General features: G+C 37.2%; 2 protein-coding genes across 8 annotated transcripts in view; one reads left to right on the top strand and one right to left on the bottom strand.

Annotated features, from left to right (window-relative positions):
- Positions 1-1960, top strand: part of MED23 (mediator complex subunit 23) — a 40731-nt gene extending 38771 nt beyond the window's left edge. For both annotated transcript variants that reach the window (XM_037520405.2, XM_037520404.2), the window contains one exon: positions 724-1960. In XM_037520405.2, the coding sequence (XP_037376302.1) occupies positions 724-891 (168 nt within the window). In that variant the 3' untranslated portion in view covers positions 892-1960. The remainder of the gene's footprint in view (positions 1-723) is intronic.
- Positions 1961-3404: 1444 nt separating this feature from the next.
- ARG1 (arginase 1) overlaps positions 3405-16135 on the bottom strand; it is a 138257-nt gene continuing 125526 nt past the window's right edge. For 5 of the 6 annotated variants that reach the window (XM_054697838.1, XM_054697839.1, XM_054697840.1 and 2 more), the window contains 7 exons: positions 11566-11638; positions 9197-9371; positions 7250-7409; positions 5457-5551; positions 4592-4696; positions 4267-4403; positions 3405-4045 (listed from right to left, as the gene is read on the bottom strand). In XM_054697838.1, coding sequence (XP_054553813.1) covers positions 3879-4045; positions 4267-4403; positions 4592-4696; positions 5457-5551; positions 7250-7409; positions 9197-9371; positions 11566-11638 — 912 coding nt within the window. In that variant the 3' untranslated portion in view covers positions 3405-3878. Of the gene's footprint in view, positions 4046-4266; positions 4404-4591; positions 4697-5456; positions 5552-7249; positions 7410-9196; positions 9372-11565; positions 11639-15565; positions 15666-16135 lie in introns of those variants that run through there. The other variant, XM_037520403.1, reaches the window with a different exon arrangement.

The raw sequence follows: 16135 nt of genomic DNA, 5'->3' as shown, positions 1-16135 counted from the left end.
GAGAAGAATGTTGACTCCTTTATGCCTCAGCAGTATTGGCAAGGAGAGTTGAGTGGAGACCAATACAGCGATGTTTATTTAGCGTGTCCTTTATAATGGGCATAAGAAACTGACACAAGGGAATACAGAAAGGAAAATTGTCAGTGAGCTGATGTTTACTGCTAGGCAAAGAGCATTTGACTAAAGGTAAGAAAGCTGTGAAAATGCATAATGTATTTACATCTTTAGTTTAAGAAAGAATATACCTAATAGTATTCTTAATTGCAAATATAAATTTAAGCAAAAAAAAAAAATAGCTTTGTAGATTAATGTTACAGACATAAATTATTCAAAGAACTTCAAAATGTATAATCATGCTTCTGTGAAGATGGTATTTTAACTTATTGGATGTATAGAATTTCTAGTGTAAAATATACTAGCTTTTGGCAGCGGGATGACTACCTAGCAAGGTAAATTGATATGTTTTTATAAGTGTATACCATTTAAAAATGTGCACAGATGCACACATGTAACTATAATGTATGTGTGTGTGTGGGGGGGTGTACACTGCTTTTTTCTCATGTAAGAAAGAAAAAAATTTACGTGCTTCTGTTAAAACACAAAACATGCAGAGAAACTTGTCATCTACTCTGCTCCATCCCATAGCTTATTGTCTCAAGATATATTTCAATCAGTTCTTTAAAGATAAAAAATTGATTAAAATGTTTTCAATGTTTTACTTAGGTAGAGAAGATTATCTGTAATTTAAAACCAGCTTTAAAGCTTCGTCTTCGATTCATCACACACATAAGCAAGATGGAACCAGCCGCGGTACCTCCACAAGCCATTAACAGTGGGTCTCCAGCATCTCAATCTAATCAGGTGCCAGTGACCTTACCAGTAACCCAGTGAGGTCAAGGTGGCAAAAAAGGAAATACATCGTCTTCAAAAGAGGATTTAAAGCTACTAAATCTGAACATCATTATGCCACATAGTGTTACAGTAGAGGGAATGATGTTCAGATTGTTTGATTTTGATTCAAATGTTGAATCTGTTGATACCTACTCCCGTCTCCCTATTATATTTTTGTCTCTAAGAGATCAAGTACGCTATATGTTCATATCCTTACCAATTTATTAAAACTACCTAGGAACGTGGAGCTATCTGTGATCAAATAACTTTTTACAAGACACTGTCCATCTTTCCTATTCTAGTCTTTCCTATTCCTATTCATTGGTTTTGGTTTTATTTTTTATTATTAATGACATATTCGATCTTCAAATAAATTGTTTATACTACATGTGTAAAATAGTTATTACAAGTTCTTTTATACATAAATCACTGTTGATACATCTTTCAGATTAAGAGATTTTTGTCAAGTACAGTATTCTAGATTGCATTCCAGGAACAAACATAGTTGTATATTTTTAAAATGGCTTAAAATTTTTATCATAGACTTCCAAGTAAATGGATTAATGTTTCTGTCAAGATAGAGTGACAATGTTTGCCTTTGCTGTGGTCTTGAACTTACTGTATGAAATGAGTCAGGAGCCATGTGAAGAAATAGCATAGCTGGAAATGCATCATTTAATAAAATCATGCTTAAATGGCAATTATTCATTCTCTTTTAAAAATAAATTGATTGCTTTTCAGTTTGAAACTGTTACCTGGCAGATGATGAGACATTCTTGGAATTTTCATGATCTTAAAACTTTTAAATATTTATATTTTTAAGTATAGTATGCATTTTGGTTCTTTGGGATTTATTAGATTTTGAGAGACATGCTGTTAATTTGAAAGGAAAATGGCATTAAGATTGTAAAATATTTGAAAAGTAATTAGTAAAATCTATTGAATAAATTAAACTGTCTGATTATTGAATTTGAATGGGTGTCTGTGTGTGCCAGGCAGTGTGCTGACAGGATTGTAAAGAACTGGCTATTTGCATGAGTTGTACACTACAATTGGTAACTGCCATTGACCTGGGAATTAAAGAGTTCTGGTTATTTTTATAAAGAATTTCTGAACTTTAACCAACTAGGTAACAGTTCCAATTTTTATTTCCAAATACTGTTATCTTCATGGCTCGTATTTTTATAATTTTTATAGTCAGTTTTTATAATCATTAAATCTTTGCCATGTAAGTCCAGCTTTAAAGTTTTTTAATGGTGTAATTTTTCTAAGCTGATAACAGTCTTAAAATTCTTCAGAAATTTTATGCTAGGAATGATTTCAAGTATCCGAAGCATAGTCTCAATATATTCTTGCTTCCTCAAGAAATATATGCTTTGAGATCCTAGAATGGAAATAATTGTGATAGTGGTATTATACAAACTATGGAAGTGAAAATCAATGTCCCCAGTTTCTCAAGGACAGACATTCCAATTTATTAAAAATTCAATATTTCCTTTCTTGCTTAAAAGGAATATGATTTCCCCAAATAGCCTTTTGAAAGAATTATTATTAATCAGAGACATTAATAACAGACAAACTTTATTTGGGTTAAAACATAGCTGAGGAAAAAAATGCCTTTATATTCGTTACATCCCCAAAGTTTTAACAACTAGAGAGCAGCTCTGTCTTCTCTATCCCTGCTATCCTGTACAACAGTAAGCCTCGTGTGCCTGTTGAGAACTTGACATGTAGAACTAAGCTTGGTTTTAGTAAGCTTTAATTAAACAACCACGTGTATAATTACTGTGCTAGGCAATGAATTCTAGAGTAAGATTTATCATAATTTCTCTTTTCTGAAATATCGTACAAAGTCCATAGTGTCAACAGTTAGATAAATTCTGGTTTGCATGTGAAAATTCAGATAATCAGGGCTTTTTAAACATGAATGTTGTTACATCAACAGCAATTAAAATCATTTCATGGCACCAGCTTCATCATAGAGTCCACCTGGGGTCTACATAAGTTGGGGAAAAGGGCAAGAGTTTGCTTCTCTTCTTTTGTTTATAGTTTGTTTTTTCTACATTATTCATTATATCCCAAAACATACATTAACTTTTGTTCTGTTTTACTCATATCCCAAAGCCTATATTACCTTTTTTAGGATGTTTTAAGGGTTTTAGCTGATGAGAAATAATTTCAGTTGCAATGAGTGAAGGGTGGAGTGTTTGGAAGCCACAAGATAACTTTTAGGTAGAAACCTCTATCTGAATTAGATTACTTGCGGGAAAAAGTTTGATTTTGTGTATTCTAAAAGGCTGCCTAGATGGTAACCATGCTTAAAATACCAACAAGTGTTGAAATTTAGAAAAAGTATAACATGGTTATCTAACATTAATAAATTTGGAGATGCCCACGCCTTATGATGACCCATTTTAGATAAAGAAATCAGACCCAGAGAGTTTAAAATGACTTCACTAAGAACAATGATTTCACTGTAAGCTTTAAAATACAGTGGATTTAAATAGGGTGTATGTATATATGTGTGCGTGTTAACATGTATTTAGAAACGTAGACAAGATACAATCTTACGAAGTTTATTATAAAAATCACATCTTTTAACAACATGGAAATGCGGTGCCTTTTCAGGTAGGGTAGCATTAGGAGCTGACATCAGGAGCCCCACTCAGTATAACTTAAATAGGTATGTTTATTGTAATGCCAACAAATTTTCATAAGGGCATACATGTATACTGTTCTTTCTCTGGATAATTCTTTTGCCAAAATGGGAAATAAACACTTTTTCATTTCACAAGTTAGAATGTCTAAATTCTTGAATTTCATACCAAGAGGGAATTGATACAGTTCATCCTAATTGTGGTAATATTTACTAAGGCAAAGTATTTTTTTTGAAAGAATCTTTGGGAGGATAACTGTAAGGTTTAGTAAATGATCAGACTTACTAATTATGTAATTAGCTATGAAATTTTTATATGATGTTTCCATATTCACTTAGGTGGGTTAAGGTAGTCAATAGGCTTATGATTGCCCTCCCGAGCCACACCAAAACAAGAAAGGGTTATTGCCACTGCTGTGTTCACTGTTCGAGTTACTTCTTCTGGTGTCTTCCCCAGAGATGGGTTCACTTCCATTATATCTAATCCTGAGAGTAGCCCTATTAACACAGAAATAATTTGATTTATTAAATAGTTGACATTTTTTAATTCAGTACAATCTGACTTGGAATATTATCTAGGAGTGTAAAGAGGTTGACCAACAGAAGACACTTGAGTGGCTGCAACATGTGATGGGCATTTAGAAGTGTCCATTGGGCCTTGAAGTTCAGATCTGGGAGGTCTAAATATATATTTTTTATCCACTCAGATTTTTACCTACCTGTTTTGTAAATTTCCTCTGTGATGTAAAGACCTTCTCTGTAAGACAGACCTCCCGGGACTGGTGTGCCAGTAGCAGGTGTAAAAGCCGGGTCCAGTCCATCAACATCATAACTCAGGTGAATTGGTCTTTTCTTTCTTTTAAGAGGTGGGAAAGGAATTTAGTGTAAAGTTGATAGTAGATAAATAGCAGTTATTACTTTATAAAAAGTAACAACCCAGTCAAGTTCTATAGTTTTACTTACAGACTCTATTAATAACTTCTGTTGACTACTAGCAAGTCTTTTTACTAATTTTTGCTATACACACATACACAAACATCATACCTTCCTATTAGATAGCTGAGTGTTTCTTCCATCACTTTGCCAATTCCCATTCTGTCCACTTCAGTCATTGAAAAGAATTTAATACCCAGAGTTTTCAAAATGTAGCTATAAGAGAAGAAATATTAAGATAATCTAAAATTAATAATGAAATTGACTCCATGCCATAATTTTCCTTTTTTTTTTTTAAAGATTTATTTTTATATTTATACAAGCACTGGGTACAGTCAGAATCATGGGAGAATGAGAGAATTCACCAGAGCCAGAGCAGGGAACAGAACAGACAGACCGATGAAACACACTGCTGAGGGGAGCAGCAGGCAGTAGGAGAGGTCTGCGCCATGTGGGACCCTCGCCAGGGGCCAGGGATTGAACCAGCGCTGCAGAGGCTTCGAGCAGCTTCGCAGCCCAGCGCTCAACCGCTGCGCCACTGGGGGGAGGCCCCCTAATTTTCTTTTAAAGAAAAGATAGATATAGTACAAAGCATACAAAAAATATTTAGGTTCTGTGAAGTATGTGTATATATATGTATATGTATGTATATATATGTGTGTGTATATATACACGTGTGTGTGTGTATAAAACAGCTGGTGAGTTAAGATAAAAATCACCTGAGTACACACATATATATGTATGTACATGTACATAAATTTATTATTATATTATTATCTATAACTTTATACATAATATAAGATGATAAATAATAGAGGGGTGGATGGAAGGATGGTTGGATGGGTAGATAGATAATTCTAGATAGATAGAGACTTGGCGCTTAAAGTAATTTTCCTCTTAAGTTTGCCCAACAAAGCACACCTAGTACACAAAAGGACAATGAAGATAAGTAAGTCACATCGAGAAATAAACTTACTGTTCTCCAGGGTCCACATCTCTCAGGCCAATATACACAATATCTTTGGCAGATAGGCAGGGAGTCACCCAGGAGAATCCTGGTACATCAGGGATCTAAATAATTGCAATATTTCCAGTTAGTTATATTTGTTTCTCTTGAGGAAACCTTGCACTGAAAGTTAAAGACACTTGTTGGATTGTACTTATATTTAGAACATACATTTTGAGGAAATCATTACAAAATTAAGAAGAGAATATTTTCCTCCCCTTATACTGCCCTTGAGTGCTATGGCCTTACTTGGCCTCACCCTGTGGCCCAGACCAACCTGTGTCAACGGTCAGGGTTAATCGACTCTGTGCTCCATTTTCACTGGGTTCTGCTTTCTCAGAACTCAGATAAGGAGTTCTGTTTTTCTGTTACTTACATAGCTTCCTTCTTTACTTCTTTCTCAATAAAGACTTAATCCAGAGGATGGCTTATAATTGCTGAGAGAAATTTTTGACCAGACCTTTGCTTGCTCTTCAGATTTCTTGCTGAGCTTGGCAGTTTCCACATGCTACTGGATACTTTGCAAGTTGATAAAGCTATCATTTGGTCATCAGTTCAAAAAAATGTACTTCTGAGAATTTTACATAAGGAGGTTTGAATCCTTAAGTATCCTAAAGACCACTATACCGCAGCTATATTGGTTAAGATTGTTCTATTGAAATACTACAGTATACCAATAAAAATTAAGAACCACAAAGTTAAATCTTAATCTGGGAATTTCATTTTACATCTTTTGAAAGAGTTTGTAGGGAGCAAGGAGGTGGTTCTTCGTATAATGATTTATTATATGTACTTCTCACAGTAAAGATTCTAAATTATCAACTGTTGTCGTCTTCATTTAGAACTCCTTTTGTGCAAAGACCCTATTGATGTGGGGAAGAGACGTGGTAAGAATGAGGCTTTGTGGTTGTGGTGGGAAGAGATAGGCATTAGGAAAACAATTTGGACTCTTGCCTGGTTGCATGTTTGATGTTGGGGGCTTGCTGCCCTAAAGGGAGCTGGGGTTTTCTGAGAATACGTGTTTACTCTGCATATGGAGTTCCAGGAGGTTAGAAGTTCTGTAAACAGAACTTCTTCCCAGAATTGACTACTGTTCTCTGAGGACGTACTGGCTTGTATGCATGTTCCCTACTAGCTAGAAAAACTTGTGCTAGCAGTAACTTATTAATTTGTATAAGCATAAACACAACTGTGTGCTTTTTTTCTTGTTCCTTTGTTCATATCTTTAATAAAAGCTTGGCCTGGGAGAGTAAAAGGCAGAGCTGCTCTCGATGGCACTCTCCCTAGCCACCCCCCTGCCTAGCCACCTGCAGGCAAATTCATTTAGACTCCACGTCTTTGTTAATACCTGAGAACGTCATCAGCTGTCTGGCTGTCTGTGGCAGCTTGACATGCAATCTTGGGCAAATTAGCTAACCTCTGAACCTCTACTAATCTGCTTATAAAGGATTATTATCTGCACCATCTACTGAATAGGGTAATTTAAAAATCAAAAAGACAAGAGCTATAAAGTCACTTTGAAAACTCAAGTACACCTTTATCTGCCAATGCTTTGTTTATTGGCTGCAGAGATGGTTTGATATTATACCAAGAATAAGAGAGCACAGCTGTCCTTACCTCCCCTCCACTGGAAGACTATTCTTTGGAATACTATTTGGATACTATTTGGATATTTGGATATTTGGATACTATTTGGATACTATTTGGAATACTATTCTTTGGAATACTATTCTTTGGTAATGGAATACCAAAGAGCCTTTTACCTTGCTCTTTAGTTCCTTCAGGAGGAAAGACACAGGCTGTCCGTGTAAGTTCCCACTGGAGGTCGTCTGTGGAGTATTGATGTCCGTGTGAGCATCCACCCAAACCACACAGAGATCAGGGTGGACCTTGGCATGGCCAGAGATGCTCCCAATGGCCAAACTTGGAAGGAAAAGAAGTTTATGTGAACATCAGATTTGTAATATCATTACAGACTCATTATTAATTAATGCTCCCATTTGATTGTCCTTTATGTCAAAGTAGCTGATGTTCCTGATAGGTTTTAGATTAGGTATGCCAATTAAACAACATATTCATAGATAAGCTATTGTTTGTGCTTAAGACTTACTAGCAAGTTGTATTTATATCAATGACATTACTAAAATTTGTGATTTTTTTTCTAAACTGCCTTCTAATAAAATTGCAAATTATACTTTAACCAAAGATTAAATGTGTATAAAAGCACTAACCACACAAGAAATACTTAGCACTTCAATTTTCAGAGTTAAATTAGGCCCATCTTCTTCACTCTTATCTCTCTTGGTAAATATTTGATTCTCCCAAATGAATTATGAGAGAGCGCTTCCACTTTTCTTTAAATTAAATTCTTTTACAAAAGGAGAATATCCCTCAGAAGTTCTCACGTCCACCTCAGCCAGCATATCCCAGTGCTCCCTCACTGCTCGATGCTCAGACCTTCTGCTTGAACTTTCCACTCTCCTGCCACACATTTAAAGACCCCTTGTAGCCAGGTCCAAGCTCTCAAAGTTCGTCTCCAACACTCCATCCTCTAGAAATGTTGCCAGAATGGAAGCAAGAAATACCTTTCACAAAAGTGGAAAGACTGGAGTTTGCCATACAATGCTTGTATTCTTCCCATTCATAAATGTTCAAGGATCGTTTAGAGAATGAGGAATTTCCCAAAGTGGAATCCATTATGTCTCAATGGTCAGATACTGATTATTCAGCTTTATGGTTGTTTTCCCTTAATGTTCTTCAGTTTTTGGTCATTCACCACTCTTAAAATTTCCACCTACAAATTTTTCCACTTAAATAAAATGATCCCTAGTTTCTCAATAGTACTGTTATTACAGAAGCCCTGGTAAGTTTGATTTTAGAGGAGAAAACCAAAGGAGCTGACACAGTTGACTCTTACATCAAAAGCCATTGTAATGTTTATATTTATCACCCAGTAATACTTTTGGTAACATATCCTGGAACCTTGACAGTAAACATTAAAAAGATGCATCCACAAAAATCACCTTCACTACATTAGTTATAATGGTGAAAATTTAAAAATAACTGAGTATCTGACAATGTGGATATGGATATATTGCCTTGATGGAAAATTATGCAGCAGTAAAAAATTTACACATATATAATTGTAAAATAATAAGGAAATTTACACTCTACAATGAGAACAAAAAATAAGATAACACACACATAATTGTTAAAGTCATGAACAAGGAAAAAATTTGCCAGCTTTTTAATTCTAGTTAAAACTGTTGTTAGGAAACAAATCTGTGTGTGTGTGTGTGTGTGTGTGTTTCAAAATTTTATAATTATTATTTTACCCTAGAGAGCATGTTCTTTTAAATGTTTAGCTAAATAAGTTCCTTCCATTATCAGTAATCAGGTACAACAAACTATGAATTTCCTGAGTGCTTATCTATTCAGAAATGTAAGTCTGGTTTGAACATTTTACTGAAATCTATTCATAATTCATGTATTTTCTTCTGTAATAAGGATATTTCAAAACTTTAAATAAAGCTATCTCTATTTCCAAAATAAAGTAGCAATCTATAAAATTTAAAGAAAAATACATAAAATAAGGTATAAAATAATGACCACTGCTTTCCTTTCCACACTTTTCTCCCTTCTCCTGGTTTTGATTATATTTCTTGTAGCCATGTGTACCAGACTCCCAAGAGACAATCATTCAACAAGACCTGTGGTCTCCACCCAGGACCAGGCTGATCCTTCCATTCTTCTTCACGTCTGTCACCGCACCAGCCAGCTGTTCGTTTGCTTTTCCCACAGACCTTGGATTCTTCATTATTTGAAAGGGACTGTCATTAGGGACATCAGCAAAGGGCAGGTCCCCATAATCTTTCACATCACACTCTATAATTAAAATTGAAAGTATCAAGTTACTAAGAAAAAAAAGATTACCGAACAGTTTGCACAAGTTGATTCCAAATTTGAAAATAGGTGCATTTTCTAAAGTGGAAGCAGAGAAAAGGCCGAAGGACTATAAATTCCATGAAGGTAGAAACCATGTCTACTTTTGTCAGGGATCATCTCACCAGCACTGTCACAGTGGGTGCCTACTGTAAATTCTTCTTGAATGGATCGAGTTAGACCAGAGACCAACATATAACAGTGGTAAACTTTTAGTTTGGAACTCATGGGTGACGTCACTATTTTTGTCTCTCTCTCTCTCTGATTATGTGCTTTCTGCTTTTCCACACAAACATATTTTAGATCTGTAATAAAGAAATAGTTGAAATGGAAAGAATATGTATTTTCTGCATTTTACTCTCCATGCTTTGTTTCAGTTCATTTGTCACCTGCTGAAGCTTCCTCCTCTGTCCATTGTATCTGTCTCATAATTAAGGACATGTATGGGCCTCCCTGGTGGCGCAGACGGTTGAGCGCCGCACTGTGAAGTTGTCTGCAGCCTCGGCAGCATGGGTTTGATCCCAGCCTGTGAGAATCCCACATGGTGCGGCAGACCTCTCCTGTCTCTCCTGCTGCTCCCCTCAGCAGTGTATTTTGTCGGTCTGCCTGTTCTGCTCCCCACTCTGTCTCTGAATCCTCTCACCCTCCTGCACATCTGGCCTGTACCCCGGTTCTTGTATAAATAAAAAAATCTTAAAAAAAAAAAAAGGAACATTTACTTAGCACTAAACCTAACACTTTGGAAAGCTCAGGAAATAAAGGATTTATTATTATACTTTTTTAATAAGGAGAATTTGCAGGCAATATAAATCTCTTAAGGACCTAGCTGCACCTCCTAAAAGGCCCTATATTAGGCCTCAAATTACAAAATTTCGTGTAAAACTGAGATACGGGCCAGTTCAGTGTTCAGAACTAACCAGTCCTTGAATACTGTGCTTATTACATATCTATTTCCATAATTCAGTAACACCTTCAAGAGATTTAACCTGATATAAAATATAGACAAAATAGATATGCTTATGAACTCACAGACTTGTGCAGTCCATCCACCCTTCTGTTCTCTGTTGTAGTCTTATTTTTTTTTAGCTTTATGAAGTATAATTTTTATTCACTAAAATTCACTCACTTTAAGCATGAGGTCAACGAGTTTTAGAAATATCTACAGACTTGCAAACACCACCATAATCAAGTCTAAAAGCACTTCCATTACCCCCCAAAGTTCTCTCTTACCTCTTTGCAGTCATTCCCTACCCCAACCCCAGGCAACTGCTGATCTGCTTTGGTATTTTCTAGAATCTCATGTAAATGCAATGTATGCCGTCTTTGTGCCTGGCCTCTTTCAACCTGTTTTTGCCTTCCCAGGTGCTTGTGCCTTCTTACAGCTGAATATTATTACTATAGTAAGGAAGCACCACTTTTTATTTATCCGCTGACCGGTCAGTGGACATTCTGTTGTTTCCATTTCTGGGTTCTTATTAAAAAATGCTGCTAGATTTTATTTGGACCTACATTTTTACTTCTCCTGGGTAAATTCCTAATTGTAAATGTGTTGCGTCAAAAGGTGAATGCATGCTTATTAAAAAACTACCAAGATGCTTTCCAAAAGAGCATGCATTCCTATCAGAAATGCATCACGGCTCCAATTACTCCATATCCTCACCAAACCTCATCGGGGCTTTATATATAAAGGCATTTACTTTAGCCTATGCTCCTATGACACACATAACTTTTCATTTACATGCTCACGTGTATGTGTCAGCCCACTGCACTGTGCAAACACAGAGCATTACTATTACTACTGTTTTATTGCATTTCCTTGTACAAATAGGGCTCTTCTTACAAGGAGTGTGTCCTTGTTGCCCCCTATCTTTCATTTTCAATCCCCCTGAATCCCTACTACCTACCCAGCCCTAGTTCTTGCACTCACACTCTTAAGCAACAGACTGGGTGGAGAGACAAAATACCTGAGTGAGGCTATTCATGCAACAATATTTACTGAGCATTCTCCCCACGCACTACTTCTTTTGTAGAATGTGCTTCTAAGGTTGTAGCCTCTGTTATCATTCTGTGTGTCACTCCAGACACACCCCAGCAGGAGCCTGCTGCTTCCTTCACAGTGGGAAGGAAGTCATATTACCTTGTTCTTTAAGTTTCTCAAGCAGACCAGCCTTTCTCAATGCCAGAGGGCCTCCTTCCACGCCTCCTCGTGGCTGAACAATAAAAAAATAATGCAAGTCAGACATTATCATGACCATCAGATACAATAATAGGAACCCTTTTCATTATTTTACCTGCTGTAAAGTAACTACCATTTTTTTGGTCCCTCCAGAACCAGGAATTTACATTATTTCATTTAATCATCACAGTAGGGTAAATTGAATCACTCCTATGTTAACTAGAGACAGAAAGGTTATATAATATTCCTACAGGCAAACAGTTAACAAGTGGCAGAGACTTAGATCATATCCAGGTTCTTTGGATTCCAAAACCTGCATCTCCTCTTCCCATTACACCATTTCATCAACACATATTTTATTCAAAAGCATTTTGACACAATCATTTGATACAATAACTTAAAGAAGAGGACTTCTGCCTTTGAGTAACTCCTCAGGTAATACAATACTTGGATATTTAACTGCAATTACAGTACATGGAGATTGCTTCAGTGCAAATTCAATATGCCATAACAACAAAAACAGGATCCTCATAACTCCGGTGAGGACAGAGTGTCAGGAAAGCTGGATAGCTGACATCTAAGCTGAGTTTTACAACATAAGTGTTGTTCAGGTAGATGACTAGAGTGATGAAGAAACTTTGCAAACCAGGAAAACAGCTTGGGCCAAGGCAAAAGAAAAAATAAAAGAGCATAGCAGGAGAGAAACCTACATGCAGGTACTCTCAGAAGAAGTTAAGTTAGGGTTCTTAGGGAAAATCATCACCTAGGAGCTAAACCACTAAGACCAACCTGGTATTTCAAGTTTTGACTTGCTTAAGTACATTTGGTGAATTCCACCTGGCTATTTTTACATCAGGGAAGCTAATACACTTCTTCCTCAAAGGTAAGTCTTCTCCCATCTCCTGAGAGGTTAGAGATCTACAGAAACAGGTTTTTTTTTTTTAAGATTTATTATTTATTTATTTATTTATTTATTTATTTATACAAGCACTGGGTACAGTCAGAATCGCGGGAGGGTGAGAGAATTCACCAGAGCCAGAGCGGGGAGCAGAGCAGGCAGAAGGACCGAAGTACACTGCTGAGGGGAGCAGTGGGCGGCAGGAGAGGTCTGCGTGCCATGTGGGACCCTCCTCCGGTGGCCGGGGAGCAGCCGGGGATCGAACCGGCGGTGCAGAGTCTGCGGGCAGCTTCGCAACCCAGTGCTCAACCGCTGAGCCACCGGGGAGGCCCCAGAAACAGGTTTTTTTAATGTTTCTCTCTGATTCTACTTTCCAACAAGGCTTCTAGATATAGAAAGCTATTTCTTTTAGTCAGAAGAGATATGCCGATGATACACCAAGACAGGGACTGTGGGCTAGACACGTGGCACCAAACTAAGAAAATATTTTTTCCTAATTCAATTTACCAAGTGACTGGCCCAGCCTTCCAGCAAATCCTCAATGTCAAATTCCCATCCCTGGCATCAAGGCTCCCCCTTTGCCCAACACGCTTAGATCCTTTCCTCCATTCCTTTTTCACATGCCCTCCCAACTTCCTGTAATGTAGATCTAATTTCTCCCTCTCCAAAACCCAACAGGATGCTGCTCGGCTCATATATTGCCTTCGATTTTGTGCGTTTGTCTCCAATACTAAACCTCAGTCTACCACTCCCTACACCTGGGGCACTATATTTTGTAGTGTGTTGTGCAGTGACAGTAGGATTTCAGTAATTGTCAATTTAATAAAACTCCCTAGTCTTTATTCCCTCTCTTTCAAACTTTAAAACAAATCTTTTAGACTTTGTTGATGCAGTGTTTGTTCTAACACCTTGTTAAGTTTCCAGGGTAATATTTTCTAGTCTTATTTTGTATTTGCTTGATTCAAACTGCTTCTCAAGATGGATGTTTTCTCACTGCTTGTCTTGCTGCTCACTTTGGAAATCATTTTGTTAGCACCACTGACTTTGAACTTGGGTCTCAACCCCTGACTGGCCACCAGTGTAAAAGCTTGAGTCTCTAAAAAGGCATCAACATGGGTCAGGTGCACACGATTTGGAAATCTATGGTGTGTGTAATCACAATGTATGCAGGCCAAAAAAAAAACAACCCCTTATTTAAATTTAAATGTTGCTGGTGTTGTGGCATGTTTTGGCAATCTGGGAGTTTCATAAATCCATTCGTTCTTTCAATGCTGCTAACTTGTAATCAAAGTCTCTTTGTTTATTTTTCTGGAATCACCATCAGGCTGTGTGTCCTTGAGCCAATCACCAAATCTCTCTGAGCCCTAGTTAACCCAGCAATTAAATATACATATTACCTCCCTCATTCTTCACCACCTGACTTATTCTCCTGCTGCCTTGCAAGGAAGTGAGGCAGGGGATAGAGTCTTTCTCAGACTCAGCCTGCCATCTACTCACTAATCCTCTCGTTTGCCTGTTTGTCAAATTTTTACTTCTTTGAAGTGGAAACAGTTGTTTATATGTTGGCCTTCCCCCCACCACACACACTATGGTTTAGTGTAGTAAAGGCTCTCTGATTCCTTTCTATAAGGAGACAAGCTTTACTCTCAGGGGACCATGTTTTAATGGGGCATGGGTTGCATGGGAAACAAAAAGAAATACTGCGAACAGAAGATGAATCAAACTTTACTTCAAAATGCTCTCCTCTCAAAGGGCTGTTTTATCAGCATAAATTCTGCAGAGATACAGGGGCCGCAGTGAATTTAGGCTTTCCCTTCCTTCCAAACTCTACCTGCCTTCCCTTTCCCCGCTGTTTTTTTTTTTTTTTTTTGGGTGGGGGTCACTTATTTCAACTCTATGTTTGTGAGAACCTATCCCAAGAATAGGTCAGACATTGTGGATTTGGCAATTAACCCCACGATTAAAAGAAGGACTTTCCTGTCAGCGATAGGTCCCTGGGTTTTGGGAGGGACAGTTGAAGGATTTCTGCGGGAAGCAGAACAGTAATTACTGACAGTACAAATGCAGGTCAGGTTTCTAACCTCTGACTTCCCTATTTGTTTTGCAACGAAAAGCCAGAGTGCAAAGCAAAAGTACCAAACAGAAGACATACATGCTCTCCAGGTAGACAAAGAGAATTATGAGAAAGCTGGAGAATTCACCACTTAAAATAATGGCCAAAAAAAATCAACCTTCGGAGTTTCTATCTCACTCATTTGCTTTCATTTTTTGTTCCTTTTCTCCATCCTCTCTAGCACAAACACACTGGAAACCTAAGGTGTGTGTAATCACAATGTGTCCAGGCCAAAAACCAACCCCGTACTTAAATTTAAATGTTGCCGGTGTTGTGGCATGTTTTGGCAATCTGGGAGTTTCATAAATCCATCCGTTCTTTCAATGCTGCTAACTTGGAGTCAAAGTCTCTTTCGTTTATTTTTCTTTTTTCTCCCTCAGAAAGAGGTACACAAAGGATTCTATCTAGTCCAGAACTAACACTCTTAAAGAATTATTAAACTCCTCAAATAATAGGAGTCATTCACAAAGTTGTATAAAACAATAACATTTAGGTCATCCAAATTGAAATGAATCTGAATGTTGCTGTCAAGCTATGAACCATTCCTAGGTATTAAAGCATAGCTAAACAAATGTGTTAAAATTTTCTTTCTGCATATACACAGTAATGACAAAGGCAATACAAAGCAATACAAAGCAATACAAAGATGGAAAGCTAAATCTTGTAACTACACTGCAATGTTGTTCATTTCCATGCAAATAAAGACATTCTCTTAAAAATATATAAAGAAAAAATTAATATTCAAGTAAAATAGTGGCTGAGTATTGCAAGAATTGGTGGGTTTGCCATAATTATGCGAATTCGCAAAATAATAGGTGGAAATAAATATACATATTTCAGAATTAGATTTTATCATAGAACGTTACTAACCAGACATTCACACATTAGTCGTTGTAAAGTCCAAAACCTTCTGAAATTCAGTTACTCACAGCCAGGTTTTTTTTACTCACCTGTCCTTTTGAGAAAGGAGCTCCAATGACCCCTACGGATTTTGTCTTGGAACTCATGTTCTGATACTTCTCGTCCCTCCAACTAGTCGCCACTCTCTGCAGCCCTAAATGACAGAGAGCATATATTTTTTCCACTTATACTTGGGTTGAATCTGTTTAACCAATGAGGAAGACTGGCTCCACCCACTAAACCAAAGAAGTGGTTGGTCAAGTTAAGTCTGGCAAGTTCTTCATATATAAACTAACCAAGAGTCCTCCCAGTCATGGTCTCAAGTGAGAATATTCTTGTTGCCAGTTCACACGTATTTTACATAGCTGACCAGATAACATTAATCTTTAATCACAATCTTGATTTCCTAATTATCGTAATATTTTCTGATCATAGCCAATGAATCCAAACCATATAAATAGTGACATGATTCTAGCTGGGCAAATGCAGGCCAGGGCAGACTTAGGGCAGGCACTTACCTTCTCCAGGCTTTCTGAGTCCTCCTGTGTCATACAAGGCTGGGACTAGCAAGATAGTCTCTCAAATCCCTTCTAGCCTTGCCACCCAGAGTTCAGGTTTTA

This window comes from Talpa occidentalis, unplaced genomic scaffold, assembly GCF_014898055.3.
Source record: "Talpa occidentalis isolate TD23 unplaced genomic scaffold, MPIMG_talOcc4v2.1 talOcc4.2, whole genome shotgun sequence".
Taxonomy (NCBI): Eukaryota; Metazoa; Chordata; class Mammalia; order Eulipotyphla; family Talpidae; genus Talpa; species Talpa occidentalis.
Note: the sequence above shows the minus strand (reverse complement) of the source record. Positions and strands in the feature narration are given on the sequence as shown.